Source organism: Molossus molossus, unplaced genomic scaffold (genome assembly GCF_014108415.1).
Source record: "Molossus molossus isolate mMolMol1 unplaced genomic scaffold, mMolMol1.p scaffold_m16_p_20, whole genome shotgun sequence".
Taxonomy (NCBI): Eukaryota; Metazoa; Chordata; class Mammalia; order Chiroptera; family Molossidae; genus Molossus; species Molossus molossus.
The window spans coordinates 54,374,684-54,392,590 of NW_023425356.1; the positions used below are offsets into that span (position 1 = coordinate 54,374,684).

The following is a 17,907-nucleotide window of genomic DNA, read 5'->3' on the forward strand; positions in this document are numbered from 1 at the left end:
GAAAGTGAAGTGATTCAGTATAATCTCCCTTTTCCCTTCCCCATCCTGCGCCCCCCTGCTCCCGAGCATGGGGCTGGGACATGCAGGATGTTGCACTTTTATGTCGGTAGGAGGCATGTTGAATGAACTAAGAGGCTTAGAACTGGAGCTGAGTCTAGCTGGTACACCACTACCTCCCCTCTCAGCTCCCAAAGGAGAGGTCCAGGCACACTTTATATTTTTTTTCAATGCCAGTGCTGCTCGGCCCTCAGCATAATTTTAGTTTTCATGAAATAAACAGTGACTGTATAAAATGCCGCATTTTTTAAAACAAATCTGAGCTCAGGTGAGTTTCTTTCCCAAGAAGCTGAGCCTATGTTCCTTCAAGAGTCAAGGTTCTCCAGATGAGGGGAAGTGCACCTGGGTCCCACCTCTAAGTAACAGCAACACAAGCTCACAATGGGGTCTCAACTCACAGAAGTGGGCAGTTTGTTTTTTTTTTAGTGAGAGGGAAAGAGAGATATATTGATTGGCTGCCTCCTGCATGCCCCCTACTGGGGATTGAGGCCAAAACCCGGGCATGTGCCCTGACCAGGAATTGAACCAGGACCTCTCAGTCCATGGGATGACTCAATCCACCGAACCACACTGGCTGGGCAAGAAGTCAGAAGTCTTAAGACAGTGGGTGACCCAGACTGCCATAGAGGTCAGGCCTGCGGTGCTGGAACACAGGCAGATGCTGGCGCAACTGTCGCAGATAACTGAGGTCGATTCGGGCAAGACAGAGGCCTGGTCCCTCAGAGCAGCGGGCCACCACTGTTCCCCAAGGATCTACCACCATACTGTGGCCATAACTCGCTCTCTTCTCGTGGTGGCGTCCACACTGTGCTGCAGCCACTACATAGCACTGGGTTTCAATGGCACGGGCCCGCAGCAACACCTGGGGAGAAGATAGATAGGCCAGCCTACCCACTGTGATCATTCTGCAATTGCCTGGAAATGATTTAGGATGTTAACTATTAACATGAGAGTTTGGCAACAGTCTGGGGAATGGATTTTCTCACTAGGTGGAAGGGGGAGAGAATCTAACTGGGAAGAGAGATTAAGAGAAGGCCTGCATGTTCTAAAGAGGTCCTCTTACCTCCCAGTGGGCTGGGCCTGTTACGGATCCAAAAGCTGAAGGGTAGGTAAGTATTTCTGCTCCAGCCTGAGCCAGTGCCAGAGAGAGTTCAGGGAACCGCATGTCATAACAGATAGCCAGACCGACCTGGAATGAAAAGTGTCCTGTTTGTCACAGCACCTAGCCACCCTATTCTAGGGCTTTATCTACTGCCATGTCTCAGTATTCCTGTCCCCTCCCTCTTGATGCTCTCCCTCCCTTTCCCTTTCACAGCTCCCACCTTGCCTGCTGGTGTGCTGACAGGTGACTCGAGACTGGGCCCAGGCATGGTAGTGTTGCTTTCGTGCATAGGCCCCTGCCCTGGAATCTCTACGTCACACAGATGTGTCTTCCTGTAAGTGGCCACTACTGACCCTAGAGTAAGAGGGAGAAGGAATATTTGGTGCTGGTGCTCTAGAAGCCCACCTTAGCTGTTCTCCCAAGGAGGAGCCCTTGTCCAAGGAAACAGTTGAGAAAATACAATTCTGGAGAATCTTGGGTTAGGTACAAGAACCTGGGAAGAGGCAGGCTAAAGAGCTGTGGAGTCTCACCCTTGCTGTTGAGAAGCACGTGACAATTGTAGATCTTCTGAGTCTGCTCCCAGTCTTGGCCACGTTCATGGAAACCACCCAAGGACAGCCAGAGTCCACATTCCCTGGGGGGAGGGGACGCTGGCACTCTTCCCGAGGCTCCACCCTCATGTCTGGCAACCCAGAGACAATGCCCAACAAAGAAATTAAACTTCTCCCTCCCCCTTTTCCTGATACCTGGCAAGCTGGGCATATTCTTCCAAAAGGTGCCCTCCCAGTGGCTCAGACAGGTGCAGAGTTTCTGCAGGGTCCCGTGCAATGAAGTCAAATGCCTCGGGCAGGAAAGCCAGGCAGGCGCCCAGTCTGGCAGCCTCTCGAACCAGCTCAGCACAAGCCTTAAAGTTCTGCTGCTTGTCTGGCGTCGATGTTACCTGGCACACAGCCACCAGGGGCAGTTCCCAGGAGGAAGAGGACACAGCCATGGCTCTGGGCCTGTGAATGGCGCAGGCAGGAACGGCGTGCGGAAACCTAGGTTCAGTGATAAAGGGCTCAAATGGGGAGGCAGGAATGCTGGACTTCCTTTGGTTCTGTCCTCACAAGGCATAATGACCTACCCATGCAATGTTTGGTAGATGGTCGGCACCCCACTGTTTCCCACCACCCTTCATTCCACAAACGTGTTGAGCATCTATTATGTGCCAGGCACTGAGGATACAAACATGTTACCTGGGCAGAGCACAAAGTACTGAAAGTCGAAGTATCCGCAGTCTGGGACTTAGAAGGGACAGGAGGTGGTGCGGAGGGCTGACAACGAAGCCGAGCCTGAGGAAGGTGAGAAATCAGGACACCAGCCCCTCCCTGGAGCAATACACTTCCGGGATTCTCTGCATCTTCAGCTGGGAGGCTGAATCAGGGCCCTTCCGGTGAAAACCCCGTCTTCGAAACACTCTAGGTAATTACGAGCGGCAGGAAGCGATCACACGCGGGAAGACAAAGGACACCTCCACTTCCCGCGACCTCGCCTCCACCTGAAGCCCTGTCCCTGCCCAGCGCTCCCGCAGCTCAAGTCACCTCCCGGAACTTGCCCGGGTTCCCCTCTCTCCGGGAGTGTGCACCTGCACAGCTTCCTCCGCACCCCGCCCGGGGGCCGCCCGCCCGCCCCGCGCGCCCCGCGCCCCGCGCCCCTCCGCTCGGCCCGTCCTCCCGCCTCTCCCTGCGGCGTCTCTGCTGCACAGGTGAAGGCACCGCAGCGGAATTCACCGCGGCCGGCGGCACAGGGAGTAGGCCCTACATGGAGACACAGCGGGGTCACTCGCGGGATCCAAACCGGAGAACGGCCCGGAGGCGGAGGCGCAGGCGAGGGGGCGGAAACCCCGGCCGGAAGTGACGCAGGCTGCGCTGCGCGCCGGAAGCCCCGCAGGCGGCGAAGATGGCGGAGAGCAGCGGTCGCGCCGGCAAGAACAGCGGGAGCGGCGCGGGGAAGGGGGCGGTGTCGGCCGAGCAGGTGAGGCGCGGAGGCGGCGCGGGCGGGCAGCCGCGGGCCCAGGCGGGGCGCGCGGCGAGGGCCGCCGGGGCGGGAGGGTCCCGGAGAAGCCGAGCGAGCCTCGGGCCGAGCAGGCGGTGGGGAGGGGAAAGCCACGCACCTGGGTGCTGGGCGAGCCTCCGGAAGGGAACCCCGGGATGCAGGTCTGGGAGGGCGCCCGGGTCTGGCGGGGTGGTCCTCACTTCCCCGCGTCTCCGCCCCCCAAACAGGCCGTGGCGAGGCTGCGGCGGCGGCGCGCTGGGTGCCCGACCCGGGACCAGGCGGGCACAGCCGAGCCGCGTGACGCGCACGCTGGACCCGTCTAGAGTTTCGTGCTCTTTTGATTCGGGAGTCGTTATTCGATGGAATTTCTTTAGCGACCAGAATCCCTTTCTGATCCGAGTCTGCATTTCCTCCCAGTGCCTGACATCGGGAAACATTTTATAAATTAATCAGGTAGCCCGTTATGGCTTGGCCCCATGGTTTGCTAACCATGGCTAGTAGTTAACAGAGATGGGAAGAAATCCACATAAGAGAAAGAAAAACATAGTTAAGTGATAGCTTTTAAAATACGGGTTCATTTACTAGTTATTTCTTGAACAATTATGTAAGCAAAGATATCTGTATGAGGACTTTTTAGACTGTCTCTTGCCCTCAAAGAGTGCTAGTCTGGTTGGGGAAAATAAGTTCTAGGAAATGGTAATATGAGGCAGAAGAGGTATAAAGTGCTATAGGATTTTAAGGAGGGAGGCAGCAAGTTTCAGATTTAACGGGGGAAAAAGGGAAGGGAGAGGAACCTAATATTTTCTGAGGGTCTTCCATGTGCCAGACACTTTGCTAGGAAGCTGGAAATGTAAATAAAATAGACCTTGTTGTGAACTTAGCTCACAGACTCATTTGAGAAAAAACAAACCAAACATAAGGCTTACAGTGTTCCAGCTGCTGCTTTATGGCAGGTGGAGGAGCAGGAGGGTGTGGGTTTGGGTGGGAGGAGGTGGGGTGGGGAAGCTGTGGTCTGATAGGGTGGCTGAGACCATAGAAAGTGCACTGGGGCCCGGCATGTGTGTCTTTGAATCCCATTTATACCATTTTGCTCTGTATGACCACCCCTGAGTTACCACTCTTGGTTTTCTCTTCCAGTAAAAACATAATGCTACCTACCTCATCACTGAATTTTTTTGGTTTGTTTGTTTTGTTAATCCTCACCAGAGGATATTTTTTCCATTGATTTTTAGACAGAGTGCGGGGTGGGGCATCGATGTGAGAGAGAGACATCAGTTGGTTGCCTCCTGCATGCTGGGGCTGGGGGATGGAACCTGCAACCCAGGTACAGGTCCTTATCAGGAATTGAACCCGAGACCCTTCAGTGTGTGGGCTGATGCTCTACCCACTGGGAAACACTGGCCAGGGCCTCATCGCTGTATTTTGATTATTAGGCAAGACAATGCATGCAAAGTATTTTGCATAATGACTGGAATATAGTATATGCTTAATACATGCCAGTTATTTTGTTTTCTGGAAGAGATAATCCTTTAGCTCAATTCTAAAGGATGAGAAGTTAGTCAAGCAAAGAGGGAAGTGGAGAGTTTTCTAGGTAGAGAGAACACTGTGAGCACTAAGGCCTGAGACTCTGTCATGTTTGGGATGCAGGTAGACTTACAATTTGGAATGGACTGTAAGACTTGGACGCGAAGAAAAAGTGATAAAAGTAATCTAGGATGTTTCTCTGGTTTCTGTCTTTGATTGATGCTGGTGCCATCGGGATTGTAGGAAGAAGGGCAAGTTTATGGGGAGAAAATAAGTTTATTTTAGGATTTTAGGTTTGGGTTTCGTGTGGGACATCCAGGTAGAGACATTTATTAGATGGTTAGATATATAAATATTGAGCTACAGAAAGAAATCTGAGTTGGAGCGATAGGTTAGATAATTATGAGCTTATGGTTGTAGATTGGTAGACAGTTCATAGTGATAGACTATATCATCTAGGGATTGTACAGAAAATGAAAAAAGAAGCAAGCGGTGGTGAAGAAAGTGAATCCCTCGAAAAAGATGGAGGAGCTGTGATCATTAAGCTTTGAGAGTGTCCTTGCTGAGCATTCTCTGGCCTTTGTGTTCCAGAGAGTGCTGGGTAGGAAATACAAGGTTTATTGTTGCTGCAATTTGAGCCACATATGTCCCTTGCAAACAACATGGAAGCAAGTAACACATTGTGCTAGGCTCTGTACTTGTTTTTTTTCTGTTACTGAAGTAGTGCCATTTGAAGTAGGTTGTATTGTCCTTTTATGGATAAGGCCAGTTGAGTTTCAGCGGCTTTAGTTAACTTATCCAAAGTCAGTGACTTGGAAGAGCAGGGCTTTTAATTGAGGGACTTGAGAATCAGACAGATCTATTTTTTTCACTTATACCATGATCATATCAGAGATAATTGAGCTGAGCCTGAGGGCTGAATGGATTTGAACAGGTGGCAATAGAAGTAGGGTAAGAAGGAGGGAGAGAGGGAAAGCCTAGATCAACTTGAAGTGCAGTGACCATTAGCTAATTAAATCATGAGGTGCATGTTGGAAAGATGTCCTGAAAGTAAGTTGAATCCTTGCATGGCAAAGAATTTGGGACGTTTTCATGTCAACAGAGAGGGAGTCACAGAAGGATATATTATGCTATTGACCATAACCCTGTCATGTAAAATATGTGCATTGTGGAAAATGTAGAAAACAGGAAAAAATACAGTAAGAAATAAATTACCCAGGATCTTGTTATTGAGAGTTAACTATTCTTAATGTTTTGGAGTATATTCTTTGAGAGGTCTTGCCCCTCCTTAATGGTTTTGTTTATGTGTGTGTGGACAGAAAGGGAAGATGTGTATTTTACATATTTACTTATTCTCATCTGAGGGTATGTTTTTATTGTTAGGGAGAGAGAGGGAGAAATCGATGTGAGAGAGAAATATTGATCGGTTGCCTTCTGTATGCACCTGATCTGGGATCAAACCCACAACCTAGGTTCATGCCCTGACTGGGAATCAAACCCACCACCTTTTGGTGGGGCTGTATTTACCTATTTTATGAAATTAGTATTATACAACATACACTGTTTTGTAATCAGCTTTTTAAGCCTGATAATGTGTCGTGAACATTTTTCTGTCATCAAGTGTTAGGAAAATTAAATTGACACCAGTGAATAGGATGAATTTGGAGAGTCAAAAATAGGGAGACAATTTAGAAGACTGTTGTTATGGTTGAGACAGGAGGTAATGAGGCCTGAACTAGGGGGATGTCAGTGAGCCTAAGAAAATTGCTGAGGTAGGTGCAGTAAACTTGCCTACTGATGGGCAAGAGTGTGTTCAAAGATGGAACCAGGGTTTCCTACCTGGAGGGCTCGAGTGGTGTCATTAGCAGAAATAGGGAGACAAGAAGAGGAATAGTTTAAAACGGGGTAAAAGATAAGCAGCTCAGCTCTGAATGACCTGAACGGAAAGTATCCATAGGACATTTGGGTGGAATGTTTTGTAATAATAGGAGCTACTGTGTATTAACGATCTGTTATATGCTGGATATTGTCCCGAATCCTTAATGTAGTTAATTGTCACAACATTCTATGAGACAGATATTATCTCTGTTTTATTAGTGAGAACACTTAGGTTAAAAAAAGAAATAACTTGCTTATGGTCAGACTTAAGACATTTAGTCTGACTCCGAAGCTCCTTCCTCTAACTTGGAAATACGCGTCTAGAACAGTGGTTCTCAACCTTCCTAACGCCGTGACCCGTTAATACAGTTCCTCATGTTGTATGTGGGTGTATCTGCATGTGGGCGGGCCCGTCTGGAGACGGATAGAGGAGCGGTGTCTCGGTTCCTAAGACCATCAGAAATATGTGTTTTCCAACAAAGGGTTGTTCAACCCACAAAGGGGCCGCGACCCACAGGTTGAGAACCGCTGGTCTAGAAGTTCTGAGAAAGCCTGACTTAATAAAGGCAATTGTTGAAATCATAGAGGTAGCTAAGGGTACCAGCTGAAAGAGTATAGATAATAAAGGGAGGAGTACTATGAACAGAGTTTTAGATCTTGTCTCCATCACAGGGGTGAGAGGAAGAACTTCAGAGTGAGTAAGGAGTGTTGGGAGAGGTAGGAGAGCCAGAGAGCCGAGGGTCCTGGAGACAGAGGGCAGACCCTGCATCACGTCGGACCCCTGATCATGTCTGTTCGGATCTCATCATCATCCTGTGGCTCTCGCCCTCTGTGACTTTGCCCCTGGGAGACCTCTGCTAATGTCTGGAGACGTGTTTGGTTGTCACAAGTAGGAGTTGCTTCTGTTTTTGTTTTTTTTTTCCTCACCCGAGGACATTTTTGCATTTCAGATAGAGCAGGAAGGAGAGAGAGAGGAAGAGAGAGAGAGGGCGAGAGAAACACCGATGCAAGAGAGACATATCGACTGGTTGCCACCTACACAACCTCTACCAGGGCCAGGGACAAACTGCAACCGAGGTATGTGCCCTTAGCGGGAACCAAACCCGGGTCTCTGGACCGCAGTTAGGCCGATGCTCTGATTGCTGAGCCAAACCAGCCAGGGCAGGAGTTGCTTTTGTTTTAGTGGCTAGAAGCCAGGGATGTTGCTTAACATCTTACAGTGTACAGGACAACCCCCAGAACCAAGAATTATTTGGTCCAAAATATCAGTAGTACTGATGTTGAGAAACCAGGAGAAGTCACGTAACTCAGTCATCTGGCAAGCATATGGCAAAACTAGAATTGGAACCCATGTCAGACTCAACAGTTTGAGGTGGCACCGGTCAGCCATGGGATGACATTGGCTGTATGTGAACTTGCAGAGAGAGACCCTAGAGAGAGGAGGGTTGTAGGTGATGTAAGTGAGGGGAGATTGCAGTGGTTAGAGAGGATGGACCCCTGCTCTCAGCTGGTCAGGAGAGTCCAAGGGAGCACTGTGGTTTAGAGAGAAGACTGATGGTAATGCGTGTACTTGGCTGCTTACAGAGCTGTTCACACTACTTAGTTCCCATCATGTGAAAGCCTTTGAAAGTAGGAGCCATCCTCTGCATTACACAAAGGAGAAGCCGGAGGCCCAAGGTCAATCCAGTGGCTCTGACTGTAGAATTAGATGAGAGATCTTTCTAGAAATCTACCCCCCCAGTGTAGTTGTTTTGAGGCTCCAGTATTTGTGTTTCTTAAATGCTCTCCTGGTGATTCTAACATGTAGCTGGGTTGAGTGCCATAGTGTAAATGTCTGTCCCAGGTCGTAGAGCCAGTAAGTGGCAGAGACAAAATTTGAAACACGGTCTTTGTCTTTTCCTCTCTCTCTCTTTCAAGGATTGTTTCAGAAAGACGGTGGGTAGTTCACAAAATTGAACACTGAAAAGAAAGGTCAGGTAACTAGTTCACAAAAGGACAACAAAGTGTCTTAGCGCCGGCTGACTTCTGCACCTGTTCATCTCAGTGCAAAACCTAATTCCTGTGGGGAGACACTGGCGTCTAGGTCACTGCCCGTGGTCAGAGGGCAAGGTCCTGTGATTAGTAGCCCCTCGAGAACCCCACCGGCTGTTACTGCAAGGTGGACCAGCAGGTGTCTCACACACAGTAGGCACTTGGAAAGTGTAGGGTGAATGGGATTCCAGGCAGGCGTAAGTTAGAAATTGCAAACGTGTGCTCCTCCTTTGCCACTGCATCTTTGTAAGCCTGCGACCCTATGTTGTATCTTGACCCTGTGCCATTTCCACTGTCTCCTCTCTCACTCATGTCTCTCATCCTAGGTCATTGCTGGCTTCAACCGCCTTCGGCAGGAACAGCGGGGCCTAGCATCCAAGGCAGCGGAGCTGGAGATGGAGTTGAATGAGCACAGGTGAGGCAGCCAGGAGGTGGTGCACGGCAGGAAAGCTGGAGGGCTGTTCTGTAGGGGAGGGCTGCAGTGGCGCGGGCCTGAACTCTGACCCTGCCTTGTCGTCCTGCCCCAGCCTAGTGATCGATACACTGAAGGAGGTAGATGAAACCCGAAAGTGCTTCCGCATGGTTGGAGGGGTGCTGGTGGAGCGCACTGTCAAAGAGGTGCTGCCTGCCTTGGAGAACAACAAGGAGCAGGTGAGCAGGAGTCTCTGAGGACAGCTCAGGACAAGCAGGGGAGGAAAGAGGCCACAGGTTTAGGGGATAGGTGGAAGAAAGTCTGAGTAGCCTTTTAGCCTACGCTTTTTTTTTTTTTTTTATCCTCACCAGAGTTGTTTTTTTTTTTTTGTACATGCTCCTAATGGGAACCAAACCCGGGACTCTCTGGTCCGCAGGCCAATGCTCCAACCACTGAGCCAAACCGGCCAGGGCTTGAGGACATTTTTGCACTTATCTTCAGATAGAGCGGGAGGGAGAGAGGGAGGAAGAGAGAGAGAGAGAAACATTGATGTGAGAGACACATCAAGTGGTTGCTGCCTGCACGACCCCAACCGGGACTGGGGACAAACTGCAACCAAAGAACGTGCCCTTAGCAGGAATTGAACCCGGGACTCGGGTCCGTGGGCTGACACTCTAACCACGGAGCCAGACCTGCCAGGACTGGCCTATGCTCTTGTCCTCTAGACAAGAGGACGTGGTGGCTGTATGCCTCTTTCCCTGGGCTCTGTGACCAGGCTGATTGGGGATGTGAGGTGGTGAGAGCAGTTTCTATGATTCCTGCAAACAAATCCCCCAGAGGACTAATTTAAAATGCAGCTTCCGCCCTGGCCGGTTTGGCTCAGCGGTTAGAGCGCCGGCCTGCGGTCCTGAGAGACCCGGGTTCGGTTCCCGCCAAGGGCATGTACCTCGGTTGCGGTTTGTCCCCGGCTCTGGTCAGTCGTGCGGGTGGCAGCCACTCGATGTGTTCCTTTCACATCGATGTTTCTCTCTCTCTCTCTCTCTGTTCCTCTCTCTCCCTCCCACTCTACCTGAACAAAAAATGGAAAAATGTCCTCGGGTGAGGATAAAAAAATAAATAAAATGCAGCTTCCTAGACCCTCTCCTGGTTCCACACCTTTGGAGATGAGGCCCATGAGGTGGCATTTTAAAAATAGCCCAGCCCAGCCCTGACCGGTTTGGCTCAGCGGTTAGAGCATCGGCCTGTGGTCCCGAGAGACCCGGGTTCGGTTCCTGCTAAGGGCATGTACCTCGGTTGCAGTTTGTCCCCGGCCCTGGTTGGTCGTGCGGGTGGCAGCCACTCGATGTGTCCCTTTCACATCGATGTTTCTCTCTCTCTTCCTCTCTCCCCCTCCCACTCTACCTGAACAAAAAATAGAAAAATGTCCTCAGGTGAGGATTAAAAAAAAAAAAAAAAGCCCAGCCGGTGTGGCTCAGTGGTTGAGCATCAACCCTTGCACCAAGAGGTCGCCAGTTTGATTCCCGGTCAGGGCACATGCCCACGTTGTGGGCCAAATCCTCAGTGGGGGACATGCAGAAGGCGGCCAGTTGATGTTCTCTCTCATCCATGTTTCTCTCTCTCCCTCTCCTTTCCTCTCTGTCTTGTTAACATCAATAAAGAAAAAAAGAAAAATAAGCAGCCCCAGGGGATTCTTGTGTATACCAAGGTTATGAAACATTGTGTTTGAGAGAGGAATAATTTTAGTGTCTGGGCTCTACTATTATAACCTGGTTAAAGGTGAGGTTGGAGGTGTCATCTCTTCTTCACTTCCCCACTCCATACTAGGTGGGGGGAGGAAACCCTGGAATCTAATGCAATGTCTGTTGCTTGCTCTCTAGATACAGAAGATCATCGAGACGCTGACACAGCAGCTTCAGGCAAAGGGAAAGGAACTCAATGAATTCCGGGAAAAGCACAACATTCGCCTCATGGGGGAGGACGAGAAGCCTGCCAAGGAGAACTCAGAAGGGGCTGGGGCTAAGGCCAGCTCAGCTGGAGTGTTGGTCTCCTAGGGACCAAGGCCTTTGCATTTTTTTTCCTACCCTGACTCCCACTTCTTCTAATTTCTCTTTATTGTTATTATTTTCTCTGCTATTGTAATATTTTTTGTTAATTAAATGTTTTGGTCAGAAAGCTTAGCTCTAGCCTGAACATTTCTCCCACTGTGAGGGATGGAATTTGCACGGGGCAGGGAAAAGCATGTGATTTGTGGCTTTTGGTTCCATCAAGTTAATGGCTCACAGTAACAGAGGAGGTCCCATATTTTATTTTATTTTTTTATCCTCACCCGAGGACATTTTTCCATTTTTTGTTCAGATAGAGTGGGAGGGAGAGAGAGAGAGAGAAACATCGACGTGAAAGGAACACATCGAGTGGTTGCCACCCGCACAACCGACCAGGGCCGGGGACAAACTGCAACCGAGGTACGCGCCCTTAGCGTGAACCAAACCCGGGTCTCTCAGGACCGCAGGCCGACGCTCTAACCGCTGAGCCAAACCGGCCAGGGCAGGTCCCATATTTTATCCCTTGCCTTGCAAACAAAGATGTGTCTTTACTCATTTACTGCCCTCACCCCAAAAGATTCAGAGACAAATGTTGACTGTTAGATTGAAGTTTAATAAGCATGTGACGTGGCAGGTAGCTCTGGTGACAATGCTTCATGCATCTACAACAAACCACAGCTCGGCAGTGTTTCTTGGCACCATTCTCTAGATGAAGAGGTCCAGGGTGCAAACCTGTGGACTGGCTGTCCTGCCGTCCTCACCAAAACCTCCAACCAGGTAAAGCTGGTCATTCCACAGGCAGGTCCGATGGCCCACACGTTTCAGCGCACGGTCCGCACAGGGGAAGTGGAACCACAGAGGGGGAGCCGTGCCTGCTGGGTAAGGCGGAGGGTGGTGATTGGGGCAGTAGCGCCTTGTCACCCACCAAATACCTGCCCTTTTTCCCTCCTCACTTGATTGTTGGGCCTCTTCAGGATTTAATATTCTGTGTATTCCTTTAACTTGTCAGCTAATTCTTCCTTTTCCCTACCCCACCACTGACTTACTCTCTGAGGTCTTCAGGTTCTCCTGTCTTCCCACCTTGTCCCCTCCTCAACCATTAAGTGGGTTCTCACGGGCATCACAGACGTAGAGGTCATTGCAGACGGTGTCTCTAGCTCTGGTTAGAGTTTCTCCACCAAACAGCACAGCAAAAGGTCCAACCACAGAACATGACTGATGCCGTAGTCCCCGAGGCCCCTGCGGGGACCCCTGCCCACTGCTCACAAGCTTTGCAAGCTGTTCCGTCAAACGTGGGGCAACAGACGGTTCCTCCTTGAGGGAGAAAGCAGGGGAACTGTCTGGAGGGATCTGAGCGTCACAATTTTGACCGCTTTTCATCCTAAGTAAGGTGTGAATAATACCTTAATCCTCCCATAACTCCAGTGCCCGGCTACTTCTGGTTCAGCTGAGCTGCAGCCCCCAACAAGCAACAGCTGGTGACCGGGACGAGGCCCAGGAGTTGGGAGCAGGGCAGCACAGTGCCCTGAGCGGGAAACTGAGTGGTAGCTCTCTTCCTTATAGCTGAGGATACGTACAGGGCAGGCCTGAGCTGGGGTTTTGGGAAAACTGTTAAGTGGTGTGCCGCCTTTTCCCCACCCCCTTTGCCAAGGATAGAAAGGAGGCATGGGACCTGGGGGTAGTCGGATGGGAGGGAGGGTAATGTTGGTAGACGGCTCGCCCATCTTAGCCGTCCTGGGGGAGGAGGCTGCAGGGTGAGGCTGTGGATAAACTCGCGAAATCGTTTAGCCGTGGCAATTCCAGAGTAGATGCAGGGAGGGTGACGGTTTGGGCGGGCTGGGGGGCATACCAATAGGTGCGGGCGCCGGGGTCCAGCTTTAACAAGTAGATGCTTCCATAGCGACGCTGAGTGCGGGTTCCCCCTTCCCGGCCGGCCACTCGCAGCTCTCGGTCCGAGAGGCGGGTGCAGGTGTGACTGCTGAGGCCGGCAGGAGGGCAGCTGCCGGGGGCCGCGGTCCACGTCTCCCACTCCCCGCGCTCCGTGTCCAAGGCCGCCACCGTGGCCACGCGGCGCGACCCGTCCCAGCCGCCCACCGCGCAGAGCCAGCGCCCGCCCAGCGCCGCCGCGTCGTGGTGGCTGCGCCTCGGGCCGCCCCGCGCCCCCACCCGCTCGGCCTGGCCCTCCGCCGGGTCCCAGACCACCGTGTCGCCGCTCGGCTCCGTGGCCCCTCCGGCCAGGAGGCCCCCCACCAGATACAGCCGACCCCGCAGTTCGGTGCACGAGTGGAAGGCCCGCGCCAGAAGCGCGTCCCGGGCCGCCGGCCGCCAGGTCCAGCGCGGGGCCCCCGCCATGGGCTCCCGCACGGCCCGAGCTTGCAGCCGGTTTCGCTTCCTCCGCCGTCGCCCAGCAACCACCGCCGCGGCCGCAGAGCGTCCGCGCCGCAAACGGTAGGTCGCAAAGCGCCGGTGCCGCGGCGACGGGAGCTGTGCGAGGGGAGTGACAGTCCTGGACGCGGTGCCGCCCACGGGGGACAGCGGCTCCGCAGGAGGACCCGCCCCCGGGGGCGAGCGGCCGAGTGGTGGCGCTGGAGGCGGGGCGGGGCCCCTCCCGGCCGCTGGGGGGCAGCAGAGCCCCGGCTCTGGGGCTCGCGGTCACACAGGTGCTGGTCTCCTGGTCTCGGGGCTCGGCCGGAGTTTCTCCTGATGAGGTCCAGGGGAGCTGCCCGGCCTTAGGGGCTGGATGGGGCGAAGGGAGAAAACAGCCCCCCCGGTGTCTCTGATTCAGGACAGGCCCCCGAGCTGCTTCTCACCTGTCCCCCGACCCAGCGAAGAACGAAGAGGCCCAGATCCCGCCCGCTTGCAGCCACAGCAGGATTTCTGCGCCCGCACAGCTGCTGGGACCGAGCAGGACTTGTGCCCCGGGCCCGGCTGTACACGGGGTGATGACTGCTGCCTTTGCCTCTGGTTTCTGCAGATCAGCTTGATTTCCGTCCTGCCCACGCAGGTGACATCAGAAAGGGTGGCCAGGGCTGCCCAGGGACCTCTGCCAGCACAGCACGGCTTTGCCCCCCTGACCCCAACTCTCCACGGAAAGTAGCAGGTATGGGGGTATGGGCAGGAAGGCACAGCTGGGGAGCCTGGGAGGTTACCGGGACTTTCCCCCATTTGAACCTCAAAGCTGAGACTCAGTAATAGCGTTGAAAGTCTCTGCCCCCCCCCCCCCACTGTTGCTTTCCACGGGTGATATGGAGGATTCTGTTTTCCCAGTTCAAGACAGACATCTCTGATAAATCACTAACTTCCCATGTGCTTGGCTGCAGTCCGAAGACCAGTCTTCTCCCTAAGGCTTGTGATTGACCTTCCAGCAGCTGGATTTGATCTGTCGCTGTCCTAGGATTCAGGGGAGGGAGGAGCTGGGGGGGGAGGGGTCATTTTGCTTACATTTTATTGGCCTGTTTTGGGTTCTTACCTTTGCTTAAGTCTTTGGCTGTTCTTTCTGCCAGACTCATTTTCTGCCTCTCCTGGAAAGAACAGGGAACTCCCTACCCTAAGGGCCTTTCTGGCTCCTGGCTCCCAGCTTCCGCAGTGACTCCCAGTCTGCAGCAGCTGGCCTCTTGGACCGGGAGCCCAAACTTCACACACCCCTGGGGGCGGCCCTTCTGGTTGCTGGCGGCAGCCTCCAGTGTTGCAGCTCTCCCCCTGGGTAGGCTGAAGCGAGCTTGTGTTTTAGAGGAGGCAGGGAAAAATCCAGGTTGAAAAGAAAGAAGAAAAGAGAGAAAAAGGAAACAGACCAGCCCACACTTGTATGACACACAGTTTCCACCCCAGGGCAGCCTCTCTAGTGTCCTGTCAGTGACGCGGACACCGAAGGGCATTGGGTAATGGGAGAGGAAGAGCTGTGAGGTGGGGAGGGGCAGCAACGCTCCTCTCCTCGGGCCCAGCTCCCACCTGCTAGCGATATCCAGGCGTGGGGGTGGCGCAGGTCATCCTGAAAGTCTCCTAATCCAACGTGGCCCTACGAGGTGGTTGCAGTTGCCCTTTTCTGGCAAGGATCCCTACAGCCCAGCTTCCCCAGACTTCGTCTGGTCTGTCCAAACCCCACATCTATGCTTCCTGGTCTCAAACCATCACAACACTCTTAGTCTTTCTCCTTGTCCTAACCTCATTTTCTGACCAAACCATCCGTGGTTCTCAGCATTGTTCAGTACACACGGCCAACAAGGGGACCCTAGGGGTCTCAGTCACTGGAGATCCCCGCAGTGCCCTCTCCCACCCTTCCTACCCTTTCTCTGGCTCTTCCTCTTCCTCGACCCTTCTACATTTTTCCCACAGCTCATTCTGGCCAGCTGACACTTGGCCCCATGCCTGCGTGCCCCCAGTTCTGGCTGTCCACTCTCAGCTCAGCCAGAATACAGACATGACCAAACAGAAGGATTGGAATGACGGTAAGCGGCCAGCTCTTGAGCATCCCTCTGAGAAGTGAGCTGGGAGGAACTGGAGAGAGGTGGACAGGTAGGGACACTTGGGAGCAGAGAATCAGGTGAGTTAGAGAATGATGGCGAAATGGGACGAGGATGGAAAAGAACTTGAATCTTTGAAGGACTCGACGTTACTGAGTAGGAAAGTATCACTGAGTCACTGTTGAGTGGTCCAAGTTGAGGGCCCAGGAGGGGGCAAGGAGGCCTCCAGAAATCCCTCCTTAGTTTTTGTCGTGTTTTTTTGTTTTGTCTTTGCACCTTTGTCTCTGAATTACTGCTGTTCAATAACACTGTGAGTCTCTGTCTCCCTGGGCCTGGGGACCTGTCTCTCACCATTTCTGCCTTTGTGTTTCTCTCTCTGGGGCTGCCCTTTTCTCTCTCTCCGTCTCTCTGTGATGGAGAACAGAACCAACCCTCTGACTTCCCTGCAAGGAGCTTTGGAACTCAGGAGTGGCCAGGCTTCGCCCCTCAGCCGTGTTCTGGAGCTGTGGGACCAGTGGCCTGGGCACGGGCACAGGGTCCTGATGGCTGCCGAAGAGCTGAGTGAGCCTCAGCATACAGGCCTTCCCAGGCAGGAGGATTTCCCCACAGAAGACAGAGCATGGAGGCCTGGGCCCAGGGGGAGGGAGCAGGCCGGCGCAGGGAGGGGGCCACAGCTGCTCCTCTGTCCTTTCATTGGGCCACAGTCAGTGCTCCCTGATCTTCCGAGCACCGGTGAGGGACCCTTGCTGTTTCCTGATCTCAGACCTTTTTATGCCACTTCTAAAATTGCAGGGGAAACTGAAGGCTTCAAGGTGAGCCTGGAGGGAATTTCTAGGGGTTCCTGAGAGGAAGGGGTGATATACATCTGGGGGGGCTGCTCGTCTCGCTTCCACCCCTGCTCCTCCCACAGGCTGGGCCTTTGCGGCTCCAGCCTCAGGTCAGAGGCTCCCACCTCACTGTCTCTGGGAAACAGCTGCAGGTCAGGGTCTAAGTCTCCAAGGCTGAGAACCAGTCCTCCTGCCGAAGGGCCTTCTGGTGTCCCAGGACCAGGCAGCGAGCGAGCCAGGGCCCCCGGGACAAGGGCCTCTGCATCAGGCAGCTGCACCGTGCTCAGTGAGCACTGAGGTGGGAAGAGGTAGGACTGCAGGGCTGGGTGGGGAGAGAAGGAGAGAATAAGGGTTCACAGGGTGAGAGGAGGCTTACCCTGACAAACTTCAGAAGAAAATCTGCCCTTGCCCTGGCCGGTTTGGCTCAGCAGTAAGAGCCTTCTCCCAAGAGTCTCGGGTTTGATTCCAGCCCGGTTGGGGTCATGTGGGTGGCAACCAATTGATGTGTCTCTCTCACATCGATGTTTCTCTCTCTCTCGTCCCCCCTTCCTCCCTCTCGTCCTATCTGAAGATAAATGTAAAAATATTCTCGGGTGAGGATAAAAAAGAAAAAAGAAAATCTGCCCTCAAATGACAGGACTCCTTAGTGCCTGTCAGTCCCTCCAGCAGCCCCCTCCCCTGGGCTCCTTCTCGCTCTCCGTCCCATGTTCTGCTGGGCAGCTGTCCCACCCCCAGTGCTGGTGCAGGGGTGATGCTTAGTCACAGAGCCTCAGGAGGCTTCCCCTGGGGCAGCCCATTAGGTGGTGGCAAGAGCTCAGGCTGACGGCCAGGCAGTGGCTCAGAGAGGGACCACAGCCCCAGCACCCACATGAGAAGCTCCCAAGGCCTAGTGCTGCCTGAAGATGGCCTGGGGTCGCAGGCTGCGCTGGCCCAGGGGCCCCTCCACGGTCCTGTCCATGTTCTCCTGCGAGGGGCCTGGCGGGTGTGTGGTCGGATGGAGACGGGAGCACAGCTTGGGGTCCCTCGGAGACGCCTTCTGCTCACTGGTGTCTCCTTGCTGCAGTCCCCACGGGGAGGCTGATTCTGTGAGGGCTCCTGCTCTCGTCCTGCAGCAGCCAGGACCGATCTCCAGAGCCTTCTATTGATTTTTTTTTTTTACAGAGAGAGGAAGGGAGAGAGACACAGAAACACTGATGTGAGAGAGAAACATCCATGGCTGCTTCCCGCACGCCCCCCACTGGGGATCCAGCCCACAACCCAGGCATGTGCCCTGACGGGAAATCGAATTGGGTCCTCTCAGTCCATGGGACTATGCTTAGTCCACTGAGCCACACTGGCTGGGCTCCAGTGCCCACCCAGACACAGGGCCAAGGAATAAAGGCATCTGCCTCGCACCTCATGTTCGTGTATTTATAGAAGGTAGAGCTGGGCGGTGAGCGAGGGGGCTGTGCACACAGCCACCTACTAAGAAGGTCCAGATGTGCGTGTGTCCAGCCACCCCCTGCCCCAGTGGCTCTCCCCAGCTTCAGGTTGGGGTCCA

The 17,907-nt window shown here is 53.3% G+C and overlaps 3 protein-coding genes across 4 annotated transcripts; 1 reads left to right on the top strand and 2 right to left on the bottom strand.

Annotated features, from left to right (window-relative positions):
- Positions 1–3: 3 nt before the first annotated feature.
- Positions 4–3,022, bottom strand: NIT1 (nitrilase 1). 2 transcript variants are annotated; one of them, XM_036272591.1, is made up of 7 exons: positions 2,960–3,022; positions 2,395–2,490; positions 1,906–2,196; positions 1,690–1,793; positions 1,380–1,513; positions 1,121–1,246; positions 4–919 (listed from the first exon to the last, which is right to left on the bottom strand). In XM_036272591.1, coding segments are annotated over exons 1-7 (1,020 nt in total). In that variant the 5' UTR covers positions 2,962–3,022; the 3' UTR covers positions 4–652. The 2 variants fall into 2 exon arrangements, with proteins under 2 accessions (XP_036128484.1, XP_036128485.1); XM_036272592.1 differs by having other exon boundaries at positions 2,395–2,616; positions 2,960–3,021.
- A 64-nt stretch (positions 3,023–3,086) lies between these two features.
- Positions 3,087–11,210, top strand: PFDN2 (prefoldin subunit 2). Its single transcript, XM_036273064.1, has 4 exons — positions 3,087–3,172; positions 8,953–9,041; positions 9,154–9,277; positions 10,916–11,210. Exons 1-4 carry the CDS (start codon positions 3,098–3,100, stop codon positions 11,087–11,089), a joined length of 462 nt encoding a protein of 153 aa, XP_036128957.1. The 5' UTR covers positions 3,087–3,097; the 3' UTR covers positions 11,090–11,210.
- Positions 11,211–11,748: 538 nt separating this feature from the next.
- Positions 11,749–13,432, bottom strand: KLHDC9 (kelch domain containing 9). The gene is made up of 4 exons (XM_036272019.1): positions 12,930–13,432; positions 12,484–12,643; positions 12,196–12,394; positions 11,749–11,952 (listed from the first exon to the last, which is right to left on the bottom strand). Exons 1-4 carry the CDS (start codon positions 13,430–13,432, stop codon positions 11,786–11,788), a joined length of 1,029 nt encoding a protein of 342 aa, XP_036127912.1. The 3' UTR covers positions 11,749–11,785.
- Positions 13,433–17,907: the final 4,475 nt, after the last annotated feature.